This window comes from Rhinopithecus bieti, unplaced genomic scaffold (genome assembly GCF_001698545.2).
Source record: "Rhinopithecus bieti isolate Rb0 unplaced genomic scaffold, ASM169854v2 scaffold_12512, whole genome shotgun sequence".
Taxonomy (NCBI): domain Eukaryota; kingdom Metazoa; phylum Chordata; class Mammalia; order Primates; family Cercopithecidae; genus Rhinopithecus; species Rhinopithecus bieti.
Window position 1 is genome coordinate 653,813 of NW_016807354.1, and position 26,123 is coordinate 679,935.

A 26,123-nucleotide genomic window follows, 5' to 3' on the forward strand; every position below is an offset into this window, starting at 1 on the left:
ACTGGGAATAAGGCTTCGATTATTCTGACTTGATTTAAAACGATCACTGCCAATTCTTTGCCCTGACAATCCTTTCTTTGACTACTAAGTTAAGCTTTACACACCTCACTTGCAAGAGGCTATGCTGGCTTTCTGGAAATCTGTAATTAAGCTCGGTGTTTGTGGGATGGAGTGTAATTAACGACCATTAATTACAGAGTTTCGTTCGTGAGAGCCTGCCAGACTAAGTAGCAGAAACACGAGAAGCTGATAAAAAGCTTTCCTCATTTTTAAACAAAAGTCGCACGGGACAAGGGAACGTGGGCTGCCCTTGCTTCTCCCGTGGACGCGGGTGGATTGGGACGCTGGACCGTGTCTCCCCGCCCCCGCCCCTACGCCTCCTCCAGTGCTCAGCCTGAGGCCTTCGTCCAGGAGCGCTGCCACTGACCCAGGCTCAGGAGCTGTGGACCCCGACACAAACTCCCGGGTCTCGGGACAGGCGGCGACTGCACTCACGGAAGTGCGCTGAGCTCTCCCCTGTGGAAGGGCGCCTCTCCTCCCCCACTTCCTCCTCCAGCTCCGCGGCACAGCCTCCCGGGCCGGCTCCTCCTCCTCCCAGGTCTCCTCCCAGTGCCGCCGCGGCTCTCAGGCCCGAGGTGCGGCGCTCACCCCGGCAGTCCCCAGCCTCAGAAGCGGCGGAGCCGGAGGGAAGCCAGGGGCCGTCTGCGCTGCTGTCCCCGCCCCGCGCGCTCTGCGCCCCTCGTCCCTGGTGGTCGCTCCGAAGCTCAGCCCTCCTGCCTGCCCCGGAGCTGTCCCGGGCTAGCCGAGAGCGGCCGGCAAGTTTGGGCGCGCGCAGGCGGCGGGCCGCTGGCACTGGGCGCCTCGGTGGGGCGGGGGGAGGTGGCCACCGCTCCCGGCTCGGCGTCCCGCGCGCACTTCGACGATGGCTTCTCCGCCGCGGCGACGGCTGCGCCTCGGTCCCCGCGGCCTCCCGCTTCTTCTCTCGGGACTCCTGCTACCTCTGTGCCGCGCCTTCAACCTGGACGTGGACAGTCCTGCCGAGTACTCTGGCCCCGAGGGAAGTTACTTCGGCTTCGCGGTGGATTTCTTCGTGCCCAGCGCGTCTTCGTAAGTGGCTGCACTTGGAACCGGAGCCGGCCCCCTCCCCCACCGCGCGCACCCACCCAGCCCGTTTCTCCACTGGGATTGATTTCCGAGAGATCCCGGCGTCTGTCTGTCTCACCCATCCTACCCCTCAGAGTGGTTTATGTCCTGGGTGGAGGAAATATTTGGGGAAATGAACTCCCCTTGGTACCCATCATCCAGTTACATCCCGCTCCTCACCTCTTAAAATTGGTTAGGGGCAGCGGGAGAGTTTTGAAGCAGACCTGTGCTTAAAAATCGGGATAAGTGGGAAATCAACAAAGGCTGGTCTTGCCGGACTCCCCACCTCCTGTGCCAACGTCGAGGATTTGGTCAATATCATCCCCGAACTTCTTTTTATCTTGTACCAGTTAGGCTTCTTGGTAGCCTTTTTCTGCTTTACAGGCTTAACGCCCGTCCTTTTCAGTCTCCCTAAACAAGCCCTCCCCCACTCTTTCCGCCTCTGTCTGATTCTGTTTCTCCTCACTCCTTTTGCAGACATTCTGATAACTTAAAATGACCATACTGTCCTATTGAATTCATTGTGTCTTATCTCTGGGACTGTCAGACATTTGCACATTTGAGGTTGAACAGATGAATTGAATGTGTCATCTGTTCTTTTTATAGTGATTCACTATTTAGGTCATTGTTCAGAAGGAACAAGGGTGTTTGCTGAGTTTTCACTCACTGCAGGTCATTTGAATATTGCAGTATTTCATAATTCAGTTATGTTTTCAAGTTGCCAGCGTTCCGCGTTGCAAGGGCCGTCAGGATTTGTAACAGTTATTGTCATTATTGTGTTAGAAATCGTCTCCGACTTTACTGAATGCTGACATCATTCTCACCACCCCACCCCCATGGTAGCGTTAGGAGTACTGTTTTAATGAGTGTTGACTGTTTTTTTTTTTTTTTTTAATGATGTTTAAATCTTGTTTTCAACAGAGAAACTGTTCTTAGGGTGCCTTCTAAACGCTTAGACATTGTAACAACATATTTTTGTTAGCATATTTTCTGTATAAGATGTCCCTTCGGGGTGAAGTGGAGGATAATTTTGACAGTTAGTACGTGGATAGGACCATCTTCCACTCATACATGCCTAATTTGAGGGTGGTCTTAACGTTTTTCTATGACTGGTTTAGAATATTCAGCAGAATTTAGTCTTAGTGTTTTTCTGAATGTTACTGAGTATCATTCATTTGGGTAACAACCTTCGCAGCAATACAGATTGGATGCAGTTAGTGGAAACTTTGTTAGTGGAGACATTATTTTATGTAGCAAGCTTAGTTTTATTTGTTGTTTGCAGTTACAGTGCTTTCTGTGAGACCTGGTGCACAGATTTTCCAACATGATAAAAATAATCATTATTTAGGCAACATTTACCAATTTCACATTCCATTTAGTCATTTTAGTCAGCGTTATCTTTTTATTTATGATTTTAACCACAGGGGTGAATACCAAACATTATCTTTAAACATTTTTGTTTTCAGATACTTTCAAGTGTATGCCTTTATGAGACGGAACATTTTAGTTGCTCCCAAGGGTTCAATTTTAGATTTAATTTGTACAGAAATTCTAATGATTTTGAAAATATATGTCTTCAGTCAAAAATTCGCATTTAAATACTTAATACAAAAATTAACCAGACGTGGTGGTGCACACCTGGAATCCCAGCTCTGTGGGAGGCTGAGATGAGAGGATTGCTTGGAAAGTGGAGGTTGCAGTGAATGGAGATTGTGCCACTACACTCCGGCCTGGGCGGCAGAGAGAGACTGTCTGAGAAACAAAAACAAAATAAAAAACAAAAACAAAACAACAACGAAAAACTTTAAAGTTAATGGCAGTGTTTTACAAATGTTACTGTTAATTCTTCAGCAATGCTCTAAGTTTAGTGTAAGATAAATGAGAGGCTGATAAACTTCAAGTGTTGTTTTTTTTTTTCGTTTGGAAAATGCAGTAATGTTGGACTATTCATGATATTTGCTACTGCTGATGACAAGCCAGGGTGACTAATCTTTGGCCGCTCATTTATAATCAATGACTATGTTGTGACCTCACAGGTTTACATGACTTCACTCATAGACCTTTAATGATAAGGAGAAATTGAACTTGGGTTTGGTTTCATATAATATTTTGAAATATTCATCCGCAACTTTGTTACTGATAGACCAGAGAGGCTCTAGGTATAGGTAACTTAAAAAATGGAAACCAACCTTGAGTTTTTTTTTTTTTTTTCTTTCTTTTTAAACGAAATGTGTATGAACAGAGGTTTTTACTCCCTGAGCTTTTCAGATTTAACAAAAATTTATGTAAAATTATGCTGAATTTTCTAAAAGGGCATTTTAAATTTAACAAGCATTGGAATCCAAGGTACATGGGATGCCATTTCCAATATTACCAGTTGCATTTATTGTTATTTGGTATTACCATCAACTTTTAAAAGAAGAAAAGCCACATAATGAAAAAGTATTTGTCAATTCAAGAGCGCCTTTCTTCTGAGGGGAGAAGGATTCATGAGGAGCAGTGGTTATGACGTCCACTCCTGTTGCTTTTTCCAGTTTTGGTGTCCACATACCTTGGGGAAGCTGTAGAATTATTTTCTGCCTAATTTTTCTCTTGATAGAAAATTATTATTGGATTATCTGCATAGTTTTGTTGTGAAAATTAATGAGTATTTATTAAAGGGAAGGACAAATAAAGTACTAAGCAAAATGTTAAGGCGGCCCCTCAAAAAGTCACTCCAGAAATGAGTCATGTTTGAAATAAAATTCCCAAAATAGTGATTTTCAAAATTATGAAAATAAAGCATGCGCATTCTGTTTTTTTTTTTCCCCTGTAAGCATTTATGCTGTATTGTAAAACTAAAATTTAAAGACTATATGCAGGCCAATAATTAAAGTCATACTTTTCTTGTGGTGACTAATTGGAAAAATTAAAAATTACATCCTAGGTTTAATTATAATGATGACATCTTATTTTGGTAAACATATTTTATAATTTGCTAAGCACTTATATCTCATTTCATTCTGTAGCCCACACCACCAGCGGGGAAGTAAGGGGAAGCAGATATACTCATTCTTACAGATCAGGAGGAAACGGAGGCAGAAGAGTTTTCAGTCTAGTTATTTGAGTAGGTTGGTGTGAGTAGAGGGTAAGAAAGGGAGGGATCCGAAGACAGGGTGTAAAATTCAAATCCCACTTTTAAAATTCAGATATTGAATTTTAAAGAAAATAACTGAACAATTTTAAAATTCTTTAAATATATATCATACAGTTCTCATTTTATGTATTTCTTTATTTTAAAATAATGCTATGATGAATAACACTGGATTCTTGCCTTTTCCCCCATTAAACACTAATGGAGCCTTATCTTACAGTTGACAATGTGTAGATGTGTGTTTTTTTTTTTTTTTTTTTTTTTTTTTGAGACGGAGTCTTGCTCTGTCGCCCAGGCTGGAGTGCGGTGGCTCACTGCAAGCTCCGCCTCCCGGGTTCCCGCCATTCTCCTGCCTCAGCCTCCTGAGTAGCTGGGACTACAGGCGCCTGCCGCCACGCCCGGCTAGTTTTTTGTACTTTTTAGTAGAGACGGGGTTTCACCGTGTTAGCCAGGATGGTCTCGATTTCCAGACCTCATGATCCGCCCGTCTCGGCCTCCCAAAGTGCTGGGATTACAGGCTTGAGCCACCGCGCCCGGCCAGATGTGTGTCTTACAAGCAGAAGGTCCTTCAATGGTTCTCAGTCCTGACTTCATGTTTTCAATATCTGAAAGCCTTTTAAGTAAAACTCCTGCCCTGGCTGTATCTTAAATCTAAAAGTAGATCTCTGACTTGATATTCCAGTGGCCTGGCCTGTAAATCATTTCTCATTGACTAGCCTGTCTTAACTCAATTTAACTAAAAAGGAACTCTTCACCAAGAGATGTCAGTTGCACCTCTGTTTCTATTAATGGTGGCATCATTTTCTCTGTAACCTTGGAAATAATTTCATATTCCTCCCTCTCATGTTCTATTTCTGTGTCTCTCCTACTTCACCACCTTAATATCAGTCAGTGATTAGTCAGCAGGCAGAAGCTCCTAGAAATTCTTCCTTCTACTCCTTATTTCAGTATAGTTATGACAAGTGTAGTCCATGGCACTCAGGTCCTCCCCAATCCCTCTGCCCATCATTTGGCTCTTAAACCTGCAGAACATCTTATCTGTTTCTATTTGTTTTATCTTTCTGTAACATCCTTTTTCATCCTGGTATTCTGTTGCAAAAATTTTCATAATAAAGCTTCCGTTGCCAGCAAGAAAGTCCAAACTGCTTAACGTGGATTAAGGTCACTTGCAATCTGTCCCAACCTGTGTGTATTTTTAAAACTTCATGTACCATTTCTACTCTTACCATTTTAACTGTTTTCACAACACTTTACAAAATGATGCCAGCTCATTTTTTATAAACCTCAGAGTAGCTCTGACTAGATTGGTTGATTTTTCTCATCATAAATAATATAAATGTATATTAGGGGACACAAAATTAGACTATAATTTTATTCTTTAGAAAGCAATTCCTATACTGATTACTTCTGATTAAGGACATAACAATGTTTTATAGAGCATTATGAAAGACAAGGGAAAATATATGGAAATTGTAGTTACTGCTTCTGTTTTACATCATGTGGTTGTTAACTGGCATTTTGTTTTCTTTTGATTCAAAAAAGCATTTTTTAAAAAATGAAAAGTAAATCTGAAACTGGAATTGTAGCTTTGAAATAACATACAGTACTATTTCATACACATTTATTTCTATATACATGTATGATAGTTTTTCAGAAGTTCCTTTTGGTGAAGACTCATTGATCAACTCAGAGTCAGCTAAATATATTAAACATGCTTTATCTTAGGTCAGTGCTGAAAGCAGACAAACAAGTTAGTTTATTTGGAGGGTTTGAAAAATGGACTTGTCATTGTTTGGCAGGTTACCCCTCCTTGGTTGTCAAGGTCACATTCCCTGAATCAACTGCCCTTCAAGTACACTTTGGATGGGGAGTGCATCCAAAGGCCGTCCTCCTGATTGGTTCCTCTGAGCCTCTTGTCTGTCTCCCGCTCACTTCCTCCTGTGATACCTCTCCCTCCCTATCTCTCTCTCTTTTCTCTTTTTCTGTCTTTTGTCCTTCCTTTCTTTTTCTTTTCCTCTATCTCTTTTCCTCCTTTCCATCCATCTTTCTGTCCCCTCTCCCAAACTCAATCCTTTATATTTTAGCACTTCTTGGCGTGGATGTAAACCTTAATTTTGAAGTCCCAGAGAGTTATTTAATGGCAATGTTTCCAGTCATTAAAAAAAATGTAGAGGATGAGGATTCTGATGATGTTCTTGGACACACTTTTTGGAGGGAAATGGAGTCTATCAGGAGAGAGTTGCAGGCACAGGAAATTAAGTCACTCAGCTTCAGATTTACACTGCTCATCAGTGAAAACTCTTGTCAACCTTGCCTCACCCTGTGTATTCTCCCCACCTCTCCACTATTGATAAGAAATGTTTAAGCCAATTTTTCTACCTTTCTTTCTCTTTTTCTCCTTCCTTTGAGTTAATCACTGGAATGGCCCTTTGAAAAAACTGAGGAAAGAAAAGCCCTTTTAAAGACAGAATTTAAGTTTTACATTTTCTACTCTTTTAGGGAATAACTTATTAATGGCATCAATTGTTTTCAGGACCAAGGTGATAATTAAATACCATCCTCTTGTATTTTCCTGGTATTTCAGATTTTCTAAGTTTGCATTTATTATCACCCTCAGAAAATTTCTTTTTAAAGTAATTATAGTGGGCATTGTTGTCTCCATTCAGTAGAAAAGGGAACAGAGATTCAAAGTTACTCCTTCAGTTGATTTGCAGTGTCTGTAAATTTTAATTCCAAACTGTTTCCGTTAGATAGTGTTGCTTAGATCACAAACTTTTTTTTTTTTTCCTGGTCTGTCAGTTTTCTTACCCTAATTAAGCTGTTGTACACATTCATTAGTCATTCTTAGATGAAATTCAAGTAACAATTATTTTTATAGAGTATTTTATTAACTTTGTTTTTTGTAGTGTGTGTTCCTTTTCTTTTTTTGAGATGGAGTCTCGCTCTGTTGCCAGGCTGGAGTGCAGTGGCACGATCTTGGCTTGCTGCAACCTCTGCCTCCCGGATTTAAGCAATTTCCGGCTAATTTTTCTATTTTTGGTAGAGATGGAGTTTCACCATGTTGGCCAGGCTGGTTTTGAACTCCTGACCTCAAGTGATCCGCCTGACGGGGCCTCCCAAAGTACTAGGATTACAGGTGTGAGCTGCCGCGCTTGGCCTGTGTTGCTTTTTATTCCTTAGTTTTTTATATAGCATCTTTTATCACCTTGTATCCAGTTTTCTATGCAAATATTTGTTTTTCACTATGCAACTTCCTCGTAAGACTTTAACATATGTCTAAGATAATTTTGCTTTCTCCATCTCTTCATTGTTCTCTTTAAAACACTTAAATATCTTAATGATAAGTTTCATATCGAGATGGCATTTTGTATGAAAAACTTCATTCCTCTGCTTTTTTCCCTCACAAATTTGGCATGTAAATATTGACACATTCCTTTTATATTATTCTGCCATTTCTGTGGCATTTCACCAATGTGCAAGTCTGCACATGAAGGTATGCTTAGGAAAACTTAATGAACATCCATATTTGTACACCTGAGTACCATCATTTCATGCCTAAAATGTGCAAATAGCCTGATGAAAAGCAACAGGCTTGTTCCTGGTCTTATCCAAGGAACTCAAGCTGTGTGCTGCCAATAGAGTGCTGTTTTCATTCAGAGAACTCTCCTACTGGGCTCTTTTTCTCTGTCTTTGTTGAAGGCCTTCTCCTAATAACTTTCCAGCTCTGTCTTACAGTGCCAACTAAAGAAAGTATCTGAAACCCAAAATTAAGTAGAGATGTTACATAAGGAAATTGTTTTAAGGGTAATTTAAATAATTGGATGTTTAATAGAGGATGCTTTCTGCATTTTTGAGAAGTTCAGACATAGTGGAAATGACTTATTTATATATGGCTACTTTAAGATTGAGACATAGCTATTGAATTGACTTTGCTACACCACTGTCTATTTAAACTTTTCTTGAGTTCTTATGTGGCAGGCTCAAAAGATGAATTAGAGTACCCTGCATTCAAAGAAGCAATTTATCATAAGATAGGCAGAATAGTTTTGACCAAAAAATTATAAAAGATATTGTAAGACAGGGATCCCCAGCCCTCAGGCCATGGATGAGTACTGGCCCACAGCCTCTTAGGGACCATGCTGCACAGCAGGAAGCGAGCAGCAGGAAAGTGAGCATTACCACCTGAGCTCTGCCTCCTGTCAGATCAGCGGTGGCATTAGATTCTCATAGGAGAAACACTATTGTGTGAACCCTGTTGTGAAGTGTGCATGCAAGGGATCTAGGTTACATGCTTCTTATGAGAATCTAATGCCTGATGATCTGAGTTGGACAGTTTTATCCTGAAAGCATCCCCCTCTATGTCTGGGGAAGAAAAGGTTGGGAACCACTATTTGAAGACAATCTAGAAGTGATTTTTGCTTGTAGGTTTCCAGGCAAAGCCTGAGAACCAATTTTCCTATCCTGACCTAGAACCTGGTATTATCCACAACACTTAAGAACGTGTACATACCTGTGCTTATATTACTCTCCTTAGGACTACTGTGGCAATGACCCAAGCAAGCACTATTCAACCCTGAAAAGCAAACTTACCTGAACTGTTCTTTTGCTCTAGTATGCACTCAGAATGAAAAGGGGTAGTTGTGTGATTTGGGGGTCAAATTTTAGACCTGTTAAAAAATTGTGTATGTAATAAATTTACATATTATAGTTTACACACACACACACACACACACACACACACACACACACACAAAGTTTCACTGTGTTGACCAGCTCTGCTCTAGATAAAGAACCAATGGGGTTTTGATGACGAGCTGCTCTCTTAGTTATGGGAGGTGGGGACTCTCTTACTTGTAGCCTTTTTTTTTTTTTTGAGACAGTTTTCCTCTGTTGCCCAGGCTGCTGGACTGCAGTGGTGCCATCTTGGCTCACTGCAACCTCCACCTCCTGGGTTCAAGCAATTCCTGCCTCAGCCTCCTTAGTAGCTGGGATTACAGGCTCATGCCACCACGCCTGGCTAATTTTTTTAAATTTTTAGTAGAGATGGGGTTTTGCCATGTTGGTCTCGAACTCCTGACCTCAAGTGATCCGCCTGCCTCAGCCGCCCAAAGTGTTGGGATTACAGGCGTGAGCCACTGTGCCCAACCTCTTTTTTTCTTATAAAAGATTTTTGCTGAATGAAAACTAAGTTCATTTTCTACCCAGAATCATTTTGCTGTGATAGGAGAGAGCCAACATTCGTCTTTTACTGATGCCAAATATGACTGCATGAAGCTCTATTAAACAGGGCGTGGTTTGGTTGGGAGTTACATCTTTATTTTGAATTTGTGGATTTTTAAGATAAGTGTCAGAAAATGGGATTATTCGTAACCCTGCAATTCGTACAGCCAGCTTTTGTCTAGTGTAGATGAGATTTGTCAGCTACTACCCAGAATAAGAAATTGATTTTAAGAGTTCAAATGAATGCGTTCCATATTTAAGATGTGCATTCGTTTCACAAAAAGGTGAAAAGCAATTGTAAATGTTTCCTTTGCCAGGATAATTTAAGTGACTTAGTATTTAATGAAATAAAATTGTTATGGTGATAGCATTTTAGGACTGTTTTGTCTACCTGTATCCTGTTTTACCTGACAGAATTCCCCCATCTGTGTTCTGATATAGCATACTGTCTCTCAGACAGGGCTTCAGACTACAATTGGATAACTCACAGATATCTCAAACAAACATATTGATAATAGAATTCATGGTTTTTCTGTAAATACTTATTTTATTTTATTTCTTGAGACAGGGACTCGCTGTTTCACCCAGGCTGTTTGCTTACTTTCTAGCACTTGTAATCACAGCTCACTGCAGCCTCAATGTCGGGGACTCAAGCCATCCTCCTGTCTCAGGACCCCAGCTCCACCCCCAAAGTTGGGACCACAGGCACATGCCACCACACCCAGTGAATTATTTTATTCTTTGTAGAGATGAGGGTCTTACTGTGTTGCCTAGGTTAGTCTTGAACTCCTGTAAGTACTTAATCTGCCTTCTGCTTCTCTGCTCTCTAGGCTTTTCTCCCATCAATGCACTCAAGAAAGAAACCTAGGTGGCATTCTTAAATGTCTTTTCTCTCATATTCAGGCCTCCAGCTATTGCTGTTCTACTCCAGATGTTTTTTTTCATCTGTCATCTATCTCTACACCCACCCTCCTACTGCAGATCATGCTCACCTGCTCCCTGAGTTGTGGTCAGCCCTTTGCTTTCCTTGTTCCATTTTTTTCTCCCTCTCCCTTAATGCTTTCCCCATAAGGCATAAAATTTAGTTTTCTTTAGTAGATGATTTCATTCTTCTCCTTAAAAAACTTGGTGTCTTCAAATGAACCTTGGGATAAAACAAAGTTTAACCATGGCCAAAAGGCCCTGTTTGACTTAGCTATTGCCAGGTTCCATGACCTTATCTTGTGCCACTCCTGGCTTGCCCTCTCCTTCAGCTATACCTTTCTTCATAGCGCCTGAAAGTTCTTTCTTGCCCGGGTCTTTCTACTTCTGCGTTGCGTATTCCCTCCATCTTTTCATTCTACTTCCCTCATCCCCACTCCCCACGCCCCTCCATCCTCAATACACAAATGCTCCTAGGCACCCTCCTTCTGATCCTGTGCATCTTAATGTTGTGGTGAGTTCCTTAGAAATAACTTCTCAGTCTACTTTATCTAAAAGAGGACTTTCTTCCCCATTCTTTAAAGACGATTTCCTTAGAGAGACTTCCCTTTACCTAGAGGAAATCTTTCCCCTCTCATCCTTGGAGATAACTGCTCTGTCTAAAGAAGATCCCCCCTCCCTATTGCCAAAAATCTCTCTCAGCTAATTTTTTGCTTACGTGGTAGGACTTGTAATAGTAATTTGTTTGTTGGCAGTTTCTTGCCTTTGCCTCTAAGAGAATTTAAGCTAAATTCCTCCATTAAGAGCAGGAACCAGCTGCGCACAGTGGCTCACGCCTGTAATCCCAGCACTTTGGGAGGCCAAGGCAGGCGGAGGTCAGGAGTTCAAGACCAGCCTGACCACAATATGGTGAAACACCGTCTCTACTAAAAATATAAAAATTAGGCAGGCGTGGTGGTGGGTGCCTGTAATCCCAGCTACTCAGGAGACTGAGGCAGGAGAATCACTTGGACCAGGGAGGCAGAGGATACAGTGAGCCAAGATCATGCCATTGCATTCTAGCGTGGGTCACAAGAGCAAGACTGTCTCAAACAAACAAACAAACAAAAAAATTAAAAGAAAAAAAACAAAACCAGGAACCAAGGTTGTTTTATTCATCTGGTATCTCTAGTGCTAGGGACCTTGCTTTATGTAGAAGAAACACTCAGTGCCTGTCTTTTAGGAAGGAATAGAAAATAACAAAAGAAAAGATCTCTTTAGAATTAAAATTTCACTCCTAATTATTGTGTCTTTGGTTTATTTTACCTTAATGAAAAGAAATTGAATAGTGGTCCTAATCTTTGACCAAAATTGATTTGATTAATCTTACGATAAGAAATTTTTTTTATTAGTTAGCTATTAAAAATATTAAGCCTAGGCCATGAAGTGAGACCCCACCCCTACAAAAAATTTTTTAAAAAATTAGCTGAGCATGGTGGCATATGCCTGTCGTTCTACCTACTCAGGAGGCTGAGGCAGGAGGATTGCTTGAACCAGGAGTTGGAGGTTGGAGTTGAGCTGAGTTATGATTGTGCCATTGCACTCCAGCCTAGGTGACAGAGCAAGACCTTGTCTCTTAAAAAAGAAAAAGTAGAATAAAATAAAAATATACAGCAATATTTTAATGCAAGATAATTTTTTCTAAATGGAAAAATAATATTTACAATTATACTTTGGAATAATTTATTTAGAATGTATTTATATTTTTTGCTCAACATTCAGGATATAGAAAATGCATAGCAATTCTCACACGCGTGCGCGCGCGCGCACACACACACACACAAGCACACACCAGAACACCAAAACAAAACTTTCCTGCCTGTAGGGAGCATGCATTTTTAACAGCTTTACTGAGATATTTGACATACAATAAACTGTACATATTTAAAGTGTATGATTGACCTGCATAAATTCCTAAATGAATGTAACCCTGAACTTGCCTTATAAAGTTATCAGGAAAATAAACGATATCAAATTATGTATGCATGCAAGAGAGTACCAAATGAATAATGGAGATTATGCTCTCAGTGAATAGCAAATGGTTTTAAAAAATATTTGTTGATAAGAGAATGGTTGCTCCTCATAAATCAGAAGATATTGCTTACGCTTTATTTCATTTAAACTTTTGTCTACCTCTTTTGTATTTTAGCCGGATGTTTCTTCTCGTGGGAGCTCCCAAAGCAAACACGACCCAGCCTGGGATTGTGGAAGGAGGGCAAGTCCTCAAATGTGACTGGTCTTCTACCCGCCGGTGCCAGCCAATTGAATTTGATGCAACAGGTAAATATTGATGCACAATTTTCTTTTCATTGATTTCATTTGATTTTTTTTTTTTAGCAATTGGTTTAAATGTAGCCATTTAATACAATAATATATATATGCACCTCAGATCCACAGGGAAAATTATGGAAAGACAAATGATTTATTACATGATTTTTTCCTACAATTTTTTTGGTAGATGAAAGTATTAAAATTACGTTGTATTTCCTTTGGTTCAGATGTCTTCTGCCATAAACTGATAGTATCAACCCACAGAAATTTGGGATGAATCTATTAAGATTTTTTTTTACTTTTTCTGAGAATCGGGAGCTCATAGGCACAGAAAGACTTTTTTGCTGCTTCTCTGTCAACCAAAGTGAAGCATGATTCACTGATTATTGTAGAAGACCAAATCTCAGATCATGAATATATCCAAGTCTTGGGCTGTGCTATAAAAATCAGTTGAGGAGGCCAGGCGTGGTAGCTCATGCCTGTAATTCCAGCACTTTGGGAGGCTGAGGCGGGGGGATCACAAGGTCAGGAGTTCCAGACCAGCCTCAGCAACATGTTGAAACCTTGTCTCTACTAAAAATACAAAAATTAGCTGGGTGTGGTGCACGTCTGCAATCCCAGCTACTCAGGAGGCTGAGGTAAGACAATCTCTTGAACCTGGGAGGTGGAAGTTGCAGTGAGCTGAGATCACGCCACTGCACTCTAGCCTGGATGACAGAGGGAGACTCCATCTCAAGAAAAAAAAAAAAAAGCAGTTGAGGAATCTTTTGCATTCAAGTAGACTTAGGTGATGTAAACAACACTTACCAAGACTTTGTTGGGAAAATTATATATTATGGTTCTGATAACAGGAGAATTTTATCTTAGGGACAAATTTCAGTGTCAGGATTGTGGTAGCAAGGAGAAAAATAGCATGCAAAAGATGAGAAATAAGTTTTACATTTTTACCAGTGAAATAAAATATGCAGAATTCTGTACATATTTATATTGGTATATTTATTTATATTTGTGAAATCTTAGATAATCGTTAAGGAAATAGTGTGACATTCTTCTAGTATAATAGTCTTACAAAATTTTTTATTGATTCGGATTTACTGGCTTTGACAGAGTGCTTTAAGATAAACCTACACAAAAGTAATCCTTTTTTCCATATTGTTATTTCCTGCCAGTACTAAAATATATTGATGCTGGGAAATATGTCAGTGAAACAGGAATCATGATGTGGACTGTTCCATTTGACATTGTGATCAGTGCCAAAATGATTGTTAGTCATTAAGCCAGCTGTTAATGGGAACCAGATCACATGCACATGTTTTTAGGGTTTTTTTTTTTTCCATTTGAAATTATCTACATTAAACCCTGTTGTATTTTCCATATATGGCTAATACTTGGAAAACTCCAAGAGTTTGTAAAAGGCTCAATTTTACCACAAATGGAGAAATACCTGTGACTCAGAATATGATGGTTTTAGGGCATTTATTGTCTAACAAAATGTGAGAACTAATAAAACGAAACTACAGTTTAGATTTTGATAGGTCAAACTGTTCAGATGTTTCTGTACTTAACACCATAGGTTTTTGTGTATTGCAGGATAATTTATTGCTTCAGATAATTTTTTGTTTATTGAAAATAATATATGCACATGGTAAAACAAATTTTAAACAGTCTTAAAGCGTGTACAATGAAACATACAACTCACTCACATCAGTCTTCTCAGAGACAATCACTGTTTTGTTTTTTGTTTTTGAGATAGGGTCTCGCTCTGTCACTTGGGCTGGAGTGCAGTGGTGTGATCATGGCTCATTGCAGCCTCCGCCTCCCAGGCTCGAGTGATCTTCCCACCTCAGCCCCACAAGGAGTTGGGACTACAGAGGTGTGCCACCAGCCCGGCTAGTTTTTATGTATTTTTTTTTAAAGAGATGGGGTTTTGCCATATTGCCCAGGCTAGTCTCAAAACATCTGGGCTCAAGCAGTCTGCCCCCCTCAGCCTCCCGAAGTGCTGAGACCTCAGGTGTGGCCTACTGTGCTCAGCCTGAGGCAATCACTCTTAACAATTTCATTTATCCTTCTGGAATTTTCTTATTTCTATATATGTATGCATCTTTGAAGGAAAGGCAGCTCAAAAATCTAATGCCTCCCCACACTGTTCTAACAGTAGAAATCTCTTGTAGATCTTTCCTTATCGATATATGAATTTACCTCATATTTTGTAAATCACTGATACTATTCTATTGTATATGTGTACCTTATTTGCTTAAAGTATATGTTCTACTAGTGGATACTTTGATTATTTCCAGTCTTTTATTATGAACACTGCTGTAGTGAAAATGTTATACACATGTATTTGTACAAATATGTGAATATATCTGTATGATAAAGGAGATCTTTGGATATGTATATTTAAAGTTTTGTTAGGTATTATAAACTTTCCCTCACAGAAGTTTACACCCCTCCAGTTATGTTTTGAAACCCATGGCAACCTCATTTATTACCGTATTTTTAAATCTTTGTCAGTTTTGTAGGAGGAAATAGTATCTGTTATGGTAATTTGCATTTCTTTAATTAATAGTAAGACTGAGTGTCTTCATATTTGTTGGTAAGCCTTCAGTATCCCTTTTCTTGTGAGCTACTTTTAGTATATTTGTACGTATTTTCTATTCATTTGTGATTTCAATAAATGAATCTCAGTTTATAGCACTCTATCCTTTCAGTGTTTACTGTTTGACATTGCATCTTTCAGTAGGTCAAAATGTAACTGTTTCTTATCAGTCCACTGCTAATATCCTGGTCCAAGCCACCATTGTCTCCCATCTGGACTATTGTCCTAGATTTTTTAATTAAGGCACTGTCAGCAACGAGATGGCACATTTAAATTGGGGTAATTTGACTATTTACAGAGGACTGTGCAGGTACCTGGGGATTGATTGTATATCAGCACTAGTTAAAATGTGGCCTCTAGGCCTGAAGGCAGTGGTTCCCAGAATCTGAAAACAGAATACTAGGTGTAGAGAGCCACGTGACAGGACCTGTGGCTTTTTTCAGAGGGCAGGAGCCAGCCCCAAATGACCAGGGGATTAAAACAATGAGCTCACTCTGCTTCCTCCCTTTGATTCTCTGTGCTGTTCTGTGCCTCATAAACAGTAGACACTTTCCCACCTCACCCTTACCTGGGCTGTGTTTCCTGCCGGGACATTCTTTCCCTAAACGTTCACTGAGTATCTGCTTCAACATCATTTTGAGAATGGCTCAAATATGATCTTCTCAGTGATGCCCTGACCATCTTACTTAAAATTGCATCTCCCCCTTCTCACCTTGTACTTCCATCCTCTTCTCTATGTTTTCCAGTAGTGCTTACATTGTTATATGTTATTTATTTGTTTTTAGTGAATGTCTCTTTCCTTCAATTAGAATGTAAGTTCCATGAGGACAGTTTTTTATCTTTGTTCATTGCTGAAACTCCAGGGCCTAGAACATTGTCTGGTGCCCGGCACAAGTTAGTGCCCAATAAATTGAAGAGATGAATGTACGATAAGAAGTTTTTGTATTTGGAAATACATAAAGTCCTTTAGTTGTCATAGATGTACATATATATATAAAATATATTTATATGTATAATACATATATTCTTATGTATATGTGTATCTTTTGTCCCTGTTTATGATATTTCTGTAATCCTTTTGTATAACTTCTGAGACCTCCCCAGTGGAAAATAAATTAAGACCTTAATTTTTTTACGTTAGTATTTTTATTCAAATGGTGTTTATTTGAATGTAAGAGGACAACATAGGTTTAAATAACCCAGTCAAGAAAATGTATATCTAAAACAGCCACATTAAACTATATTGTATTGAGTTTCAAGGAAGAAATGCTTATAGCTTACAGCATCTTGCTAAACTTTCTTTATGTCTCTCTCGCAAGGAACTCTTCATCCCATCCTAGACCAAACATATAAGCATCTCTACAATACAAATGTCTTTTCTCTTTTTTATTATCTCAAGGGAGACAGAGGCTGAGCAGATATGTGGGGTTTCTGAAGGCAACCTCCCTGGGGCTCAAACTCTGGTTCTGCCAGTTACCAGCTGTTGATGTTATACAGGTTACTATTAGGTTACCCTCTTCCCCCTAGTGCAGTATTCTCATCACCCTGCTCCATAGGTGTGGATTACACTGAATGAGTTAATTTACATATAGGTGAAGACTTTTAAAGTGCTTAGGACAGGGATTGGCATACTGAAATGGCTCAGTAAATATGAGCTGTTTCAAGTCACTATTCCTCCCTTTTACCTTCTTAGAGACCCTCCCTATTCCTTCATTTTCTTCTGTATCCCTGCTGCATTCTCCCTTTTCCTTTCTTCCCCAATTTTGAAGTATGTTTAAAGTTTTTTTACCTGAAAAACTAATCAAAAACTGTTTTCCCTTGAAGATGTATCTTTTCTTAGTCATATCTTTCTCTTTTCTTTCCTTTACATCCATGATGTTTGAATACATATTGTGTCTTCATCACGTGCCATGCTTCAACCCAATAGAATCACTGTTGGGTTGTGGCACCGACCCAACCCAGCAGTGATTCTATCTGCGATTGTTAGCAGCAGCCTATTTGCTGGCTTCAGTGGATGGTTATGGTCCCTCATCTCTTCGGGCTGCTCTTTTACAATCACCCCACTGGCCCTTCCCTCCTTAAAGTTTCTGCTCTTTGTCTGCTTGACGTGATCACATCCTTTTATCCCTCCTAAACTTCTTGATACCATTGTGGCCTTTCCTCTTTGGCTCTTTTTCATCTCTCCATTATTTGTTATACCTCATGGTGTCATGAAAAGGAATAGGCCTTGTAGTTAAACAGACATGGGCTCAACTCTAGCCTCTGTCATTTTTTTCTAACATTACCTTGGGAAAATTACCTGCCATTCTCCTTTGTATAATGCATTGCAGGGGTGATCATGAAAAGTATAAATTGGTTAGTTTATTTACTTTCTTGTGTTTCTGAGCCCAGAACAGATTTTAATGCTTAAAAGTGCCCTGTCCTCATGTTTTTAATATTTGGGAAATAATTTACTTTATGAAATAGTCTCAAGAAAATTAGCTGTAATTATATGATGTGGGAGACATTACAACACTTTGTCATTATTCACATTTTTTTAAACTTCTGGGAAGAACTTTGGTATGCCCATGTGACTTTTTCTGGCCCATAAAGCATGAGCAGAATTGTGTCATTTCTGGGTGGCAGGGTTTAAGAGCTGGGGCATTATTCTGCCCCTTCCCAGATGGCGTAGTGAGTAGTGATAGTTTAAATGGTAGAACTTCTGTCAACTTGAGGCCTGTAGTAAGGAAGACGTAAAGCTTAGACTCTTACTCATATGTGTGTGTACAAAAAAAAACTATTGTTATTTTAACTACTTGAAATTTGGGGATGCTTGTTACCATAGCATCATGGAAACTAAACTGAATAACACATATAGGGATATTAAAATGGAATATTATCAATAATCAGCTGCTGGAAAATGGTTATTAAAACCACTTTCTATTCTGCATGCCAGTTTGGTCTTCCTTTAAGTTTCTAGTCTGACTTACTGAGTATCTGAGTGACTAAATGACTAGGTATCATTGCTTATGCTAAAAATGGCCCCAGATGTTAAGTTGCATTTGGATTGGGAGAAAGTATAAATAGACTAAGTACCTGATAGGGGTATCATAGCTTTGGGGTTCCTTGAGTATAGTGACTTAAAACTGGCATGTGTTTTGTGGCCACTCTGGAAGCTATAGCTATAGAGTTGTTGCAAAAGATGTCATTTCTGTGGGGGCAAGAGGCTTTGAAGCCCGAATGACTCCTGTGTCTACTAGGTTTTGTTTCTTCAAATCTGAGCCGTCACCTGGCGGGGCAAAGAGAAGTACTCTGGACAGCTGGGTGGACAGCTGTATAGGAAAGTTCATGTAAGGATTCTCACCAAAGAGGTATGTCTGGTTCTGTCCTGCTGGAAAGCTGTGGTTCTGTCTTATATCCTTGTAGATAGACTGGTGCTGCATATGGCCTTTGGTAGTTTTCTGAGTCTGAAAGTTTGAGACTTAAGAAGCCCCAGATGATTGTTGCATCAACATTTGAAGTTTGTAACTATATGAAATATTCTAGGCTAGTTGCTGCATAGTCTGTTTCTCCTTTTAAAAAACAGAATAGTAATTATATTCCTTCCTACGAAAAAGAACAAACCTCAGCTAGCTCTAGAATCACAATAAACAATTTTACAGTAAAGTGCTTGGAGATACTCTAAATGCTTGGCATTAAGTAATATTTTGTAAAATGGTCCTTTCCTCTCCCATTTGCCTTTTAGATCAGGTTCTGCCATACCGGTAGTCTCAGTGCACTGAGTACAGTTTTCTTTCTTTATTAAGCTGAATTTTTTGTTGATGTTTTTTTTCTTACTGATGTTATAGTATGTTTGTTTCCCTGAGTAGACTATAAGCTATCTAAAGGCAGGGAACACATTTATTTCCACTCACCATTTATTCCATTTCCCTATGGTGGGTTGCCTGTGTGTATGTTGCATGCAAGTTTTGGACTCTTCATGAAAAGTAATAGAAATAGACTCTAGCTAAATTTAACAGAACAAGAATTTATTGGAAGAATGTTGATAACTTCACAGTTATCTGAAAAAATAGGCAGGAACCAAGAGAAGCTAACAAAAGAACAACTGGTGGATTTTATTGTTGCTGGAACTGCTGTTGCTGAATGTGGAATAGCTCCATGAGAATAATTTCTTAACCATTATGCCACTTTGCATCATTTGCTAGAGTTTTAAAACTTTTATAGTAGTGTCTGTTTGGGTGAGTCCAAGTCTCATATCTGTGAAAGACCTGGAAAGCCTATCTTATCTTGCACAACTAAGAAGATTAAGAAGATTATGATCTGTAGAGGGAACTAAAAAGTATGGGATTAAGAGGCTGCCTTTTTCTCCTTTTGACTGGAAAACAGGGTAATAGGAAATAAACATCCTTTGCAAATAACCCTGTTTATCTGTTGGGCTAATTAGTAATTCATGAATTAATTTTACTTTGTGTTTACCTGTGAGGTTCCTGGATATTAGATAGTATATAATTATTAAAAGGTCATTTAACTGTTGCTTGTCACATGCATTAAGACATGCACTAGTAGCTAATTAAGAAAATCTGGATTTTGCTTTTAAGGTATCATAACACAACTTTTTTAGCTTTTAAAGAAGACAAATGGACACTTTTGATGTGCTTTCTTTCCTATCCTGTAGCATGATTTTGGTGGTTTGAGTTGGGGATAAGAGAGAGGCTTTCAAAAATATATTTGAGAGACTAGTCTAAAACTTATTTTACTGTAATTCTGAACAGCAGATGCAAATAGATTCATACCAAAATAAAGGAGGCATAACTGGAAAGTATCTAACTTTGCCTGGGGACTTTGAAGAAGGCTTCCTAGATTAGTTGGTGACATTTGAGCTAGCTAATGAAAAATGAGATGAAATTCCTTAGATGTCGAAGAGGGTTACAGCTTGGGAAAACAGTGTGTGTATGCTTAGTAAAAGAAGTTAGTGACTGAAAATCAAGTAATTCCACGTGTCCTACATATATATATATGTATGTGGGCATAAGGGTTATACGTGTGTGGTGGTGGGGTTATGGTGTTGAGGGCATGATGAGGAATAAAACTGGAAATAGCTGAGGAAAGATATAAATGAGTTTTTAAAAAGATACTCTAAAGGTCTAACCAAATAAATTTACCTTTAAATCTTAATGCATATAGAGTATTATAATAGAGATAGAAGGATCTAGAGCTCCATAGGGACATCTTGAATTTCTGGTTCCTTGTAGATTTCACATGAACACTGCAGATGAACTAATACGTTCAGTACCTATTTTATTAATTTTCCTAGTCACTTTTTTGGTAAAATGATAGAAGTTACATGAAATAATCAATATTATCATATACATATATTCAAAATATTATAGACATGACTTTAAAAAATGTGGAGTTTCATGATACGAAGTTTAATTTAGTAGAAGGTGCAATCCAGGATGGAAAAGTTACTTGCTGCTTTGATTTTTGAATAATGTTTATGCCTTAGTGAGCCTTCAGGAGTGAAAGGAAACCTTAGTCCAAAATTTAGATTTGCAAAATTTATTTCCAAAATGTGCTACCCTGTTTTCTTTCAAGATCTTGACTCTGGCTTGTCCCCTTTATTTTTCTTTTTCCCCCGTATTTGCTTGATAGAATATATAAACAAAGCCACAGCTAAGATGTTTTAAAAAATTTCTTATTTTATATGTTTATGCAATGATTGAAATATTACAACTTGCTTTTGAAATAGCAGTTGCCCTCTTGGATTTTTAAACCTTTTCATCCAGTGACTCTTTATAACTTATAGATTTTAAATAGGGTCTTCATAATGACAGAATAGGTTTTTCCCCTAAATTGAAAGAATAATGTGAACTTTGATATGTTATAGAATTAGTGAAAATGAAAGAGTTATTTGGGGGTATGATTTCTTTGTTTTAGTCTAAGATGATTGATACGTGGAAAACTCACAAGTGGATGTGGAAAAGTAGAACTGAAGAAAAGATTAATTGCATGATTTAGTTTAGGGATTAATGATCTATGTATTTTCACTAGTAAAGTTATTCCAAACTATAATAGATTGCTATGCAAAACAATATTGAGACTATTCACGTAGCAAGCCTAGACTGTTCATGTAGTCTGTTATCTGTTTTGCCTTCATGGCTACATTAGTTTCCTGTTGCTATTGTCATAAGTTACCAAAGATAACAAATTTGTTATCTTTAATTCTGGAGGTCAGATGTCCAGAATGGATTCATCGGGCTAAATCAAGGTGAGAAACTGTTTCCTCTCCATTTCCAGCTGGTGGAACCATTGGTATTCTTTATCTTGTGGTTCCTTGCCTTATCTTCAAAGCCAGCAATAGCTACTGGGGTCGTTCTCATGCTGTATTACTTGAACATTGACCCTACTGCCCCCCCCCCCCCACCCATGTGATTTTAATGGGTCCACCTAGATAATCCAGACTTACCTCTTATTTCAAGGTCCTTAATTTGATCACTTCTGCAAAGTCCTTTTTGCCTTGTGAGTTCATATATTTATGTGTCAGTTTCTGGGAATTAGAAGTTGAATATCTCAGGGATATTATTCTGCCTACCACAGTGCCCTTTTATGTATTTTCTTTTTTAATTATTTGTTATTTTTTTCTTTAAAAAGGAGAGATGGGATCTTGCTGTGTTAGACCAGCCTGGTCTCAAACTCCTGGCCTCAAGCGATCCTCCCATCTCAGCCTCCCAAAGTGCTAGGATTACAGCTGTAAGCCACAATTGATATTGGTTATACTGCAAGCTATGCTAAGACAAGAACCATGCTTATATAAGTAGGCATTGCTGTCTTTCTTGTTCTTTTTCCCTTGGCAGCTTTGGTTATAAAGAATGCAAACTAAATTTAGAAGATGTAGGCTCAGATTCAGACTCTGATGTTTATTAACTGTGACCCTGGGCAAGCACCATCCACAATTTCCCCATTTGTCAAATAAGCATAATACCTACCTCTCAGGGTTGCCATGTAGATCAAATGAGATAATATTAGTCCAGCATGGTGGCCTGGTGGCTCATGCCTGTAATCCCAGCACTTCGGGAGGCAGAGGCAGGAGGATTGCTTGAGTTCAGGAGCTTGAGACCAGCCTGGGCAACATAATGAGACCCCATATCTGATTTTTTTTTTTTTTTTTTAAAAAAACAATGTCTATGAAGGTATTAGGTTGGTGCAAAAGTAATTGTGATTCTTGTCATTACTTTCAATACTTTGTAAACAAGAAAGCATTATACAGGTGAAGAAAGGATTGTTTATGTTGTGCCCATACTAGAACTGTAGGGAACTAAATAAGTATGGAAAAGGAAAGAAATAAAGATAATTGTGGATATTCTTAAATTGATTATAGCTTGGTTTGCATTTTAACTTCTGTTATTGTGACATTTGAGAAAATCCTCTTCTTATAACATGTTTTCCTTTTCTAGGGAAGCAGATGTTACTGATAGACTGATCCTTGGCCATGTTTCTTAGTAATGTGTGTGTGTGTGTGTGTTTTTCTCCCAAAAAGATAGACTGCTAATGTGCATTGAGAAAAGAAACCATGTTTCACCACCGTACGAAAGTCTTTTTGCTTAGAAATGCAGGCTTACCTACCTATTTGTTAAGTATGTTTTTTTGTTGTTGTTGTTGTTTTTTATTTGTTTGCTTTTTTAAAGGAGAAGCTCCTACCTTTATATTCCAAATGCAGTGAATGGATGTCAGCTACCACTAACCATTTCTGTCATACCGAAGGGCATAGGTCAGATTACTATTTTTCCTGCCCGAAACAGCTTGCTGTAATGCTTGACATTTGTTCCTAGAAGGGCCTGGCTGTAGGTTGAGAGTAAATCTTGGCTAAGCCAGTTCTATGGTCAGGAAAAATGCTGTGGAATATTTTCTGGGTATAGCTAGATTTTGAATTTAATAGAGAATATAAAACATTTAGCTGTTTTCTAGCTTGTGCAGTACAGTTTCCATCTCGTTGCAATTAAAACACTCAGGCAGACCCTAAACTAACCTCCTTTAAGTTTTACTTCCTCCTATTGGTGAATTTTCTGTCTTCCAGAGTTGTGTCTAGGTATTTCTACAGTTGCAACTGTCCTGTACACTAAAAAGTTAAAAAGAAAAGTAGTTTCCCTTCCCTTGTTAATACAAAACAAATTTATACTAAGGAATTTTTAAAAATAAAAATGTTTCTCCTGATAAAATCTGTTATCCCGTTACAGAATTACACAGAGAGCTGGTAAGCACTTTAGAAATCTTGTAGTCGAATTCATTTATTACTAATTGACTGTCAGTCATACAGTTGGTCAGTATTTTAATGTTTTCAGTGTTTTACTGAAACCAAACTCACAAGCTCTTTTAAAGTCTCTTCCTTTCCCTGCTCACTTTGACTTGACTCAAACCGTTCTTTAGGACTTAACATAGGATTGGCTTTCTTTTTTTTTTTTTTTTTTTTTTTTTTTTTTTTTTCCCAGTAAAGAGTTTTGTCTTAAAATGTTAGATGCTTTCAGGATCATTTCCTTCTCATGACTAGAAGGAAACAAACCAGCATTGATAAAGCAGTGAGTGTTTTCAAAAGGCCTGTATTCTTTGTGCTGCACTCCAGCAGGACCATCGGAATTGCTCATGGAAGAAGAGGGAGATTTTGATTCTTTATTGGCTGTGGTAGTAATAACTAACTAACTCAATGAATATCAATCCCAGTGAAATAAGCTTCATTCCTGTTTTCTTCTGGTTCTGCTTTTCTGACTCTTTTTGTTTATGTTTGGGAAACAGCTGTATCTTATTTTATGTAAAAGATGTTTCTGGATGGTTTTATATAAATTAGTAACACTTTGGCATATCCATGGATTATGGCTGCAGAACTTGTTTTTGTATATATAAATGATTTATTTTTCAAACGCTTTGGATTTGGGGACCTTGGTCTCTTGGCTATTTTAAGTCAGTACAGGTAAGCTTCAAGAGACATTTGAAGACACTTTGGAAGTTTATAAAGCAAATTGTCCTTTCGTTATTAGTACTGTTCTAATATCTTACCACTACCTATTGTCTGTCAGAGTTTCTTAAATAAATTAACAAACTGTATTTCCTTACTAAATCAATGAAATCATTAACCACCATTTTAGTCTTCAGTAGTTATCTAGAATTTTTATTTTTTAATTAGTTATTTTATGCAATATTCTACTCTAATAGTTTGATTCTATAACATAGAATAGAGGTTCCTAGGAAGGTTAAATGCTTAAAAAAAGAAGAGAGAGGTTTCCTAGGGAATGGTTAATGCTTAAAGAAAGAAAGAGCTGTGTGTTTTTTTTCTTGAATTTTATGAACTAAAATTCCTTTACATGTGTGAGATGAAAATGTAAACATAAAGTTAATTAAGAGGGGATGTGGGAGCTTCAAACTAAGCTTTTGTATATGAGGATTGAAGGATGCTTATCCACACTACTTTTTAAAAAACCTTTAAAACATTTTATAAATAATGCACATCCATTGATGAAAATATGAGAAAACCAGACCTACTTAAATCTCACCACTCAGGAAGCCAGTGGCCATAGGATATACTTTTGTGTGTGTATTTGTGCATGTGCCTTATGGCCTGTGTATATTCTGTGTGTGTGTGTGTGTGTAAATACGCAAAATACATAAAGTTATTATTTACTCTGTCTCCTATTCTGTTGGACATTCTGTTGTTTTATAACAAAACTTTGACATGCTTATTAGTCTTAGTTTGTATTACAAAATATTTTTTAGTTAATTTTTAAAAAATAAATGTAGAAGTCATAGCAATGTGTGTTTCAGGATTTCTGATACATCTTTGCCAAATAGGACAATACTGACACAAGCAATATTTGAACCAAATTTGATACTATCTTCCTTTGCCTGACAGGTGAAACATATGTCTTGTTTTAATATTCATTTCTGTTATTTCTGGTAAGCTTGAGTCTTTTTTCATAGGCTTATTAGCTCTTTCTGGGTTTTTAAATTTTGTTTTCTATTATCCATTTTCATTCTTGATCTATTATATTATTCATTTTTATTCTTGGTCTATTACTCTTCTGACACATCTATTTTTAATTAATTTCGAAAAGTCATTTCATATATATATATATATATACACACACACACACACACACACACACACACACACATATACATACACACACACACACATTTCTGTTCAATGCTGCAGGTACTTTTTCTCCTGACAAATTTGTCATTTTTAAAAACAGCTTTATTGAGATATAATTTACCATAACATTGACCTGTTTTAAGTGTATAATTCAATGAATTTTTACTATATTTGTAGAGTTTTATAGCTGTTACTACAGCCTAATTCCACAGCATCTCCATTACCTTAAAAAGAAATGTGTCCAACTTCAGTTTGTCCCCATTTGTACCTCCTGCCCTAAGCAGCTATTAATTTACTTTCTGTGTCTACATATTTTGGTTTTGAATATTTTATATAAACAGAATTATGTGATACATAGTCATTCATATTACGGCATGTATCAGTGCTACATTTCGTTTTTATTGCCTAACAGTATTCAACTGAATAAATAAACATTTTGTTTATACCAGTAGATGCACATTTGAGTGTTTTCTGCTTCTTGGCTATTATGAATAATGCTACTCTGAACATTCATGTGCAAATCTTTGTGTGGACATATGTTTTGCCTTCTCTTGGACAGATGTCTAGGAGTGGAATTGCTGCGTCATATGGTAATCTACATTTACCTTTTTTAAAAACTGTCAAACTATTTTCAAAAGTGGCTGTACCATTTTACATTTCTATTAGAAAAGTATGAG

At 38.1% G+C, this 26,123-nt stretch overlaps 1 protein-coding gene across 2 annotated transcripts in view; it reads left to right on the forward strand.

The window, feature by feature from the left end:
* Positions 1 to 253: 253 nt before the first annotated feature.
* The window catches only part of ITGAV (integrin subunit alpha V), a 93,649-nt gene continuing 67,779 nt past the window's right edge, over positions 254 to 26,123 (forward strand). For both annotated transcript variants that reach the window (XM_017881430.1, XM_017881431.1), the window contains exons 1-2: positions 254 to 1,107; positions 12,606 to 12,736. In XM_017881430.1, the coding sequence (XP_017736919.1) occupies positions 923 to 1,107; positions 12,606 to 12,736 (316 nt within the window). In that variant the 5' untranslated portion in view covers positions 254 to 922. The remainder of the gene's footprint in view (positions 1,108 to 12,605; positions 12,737 to 26,123) is intronic.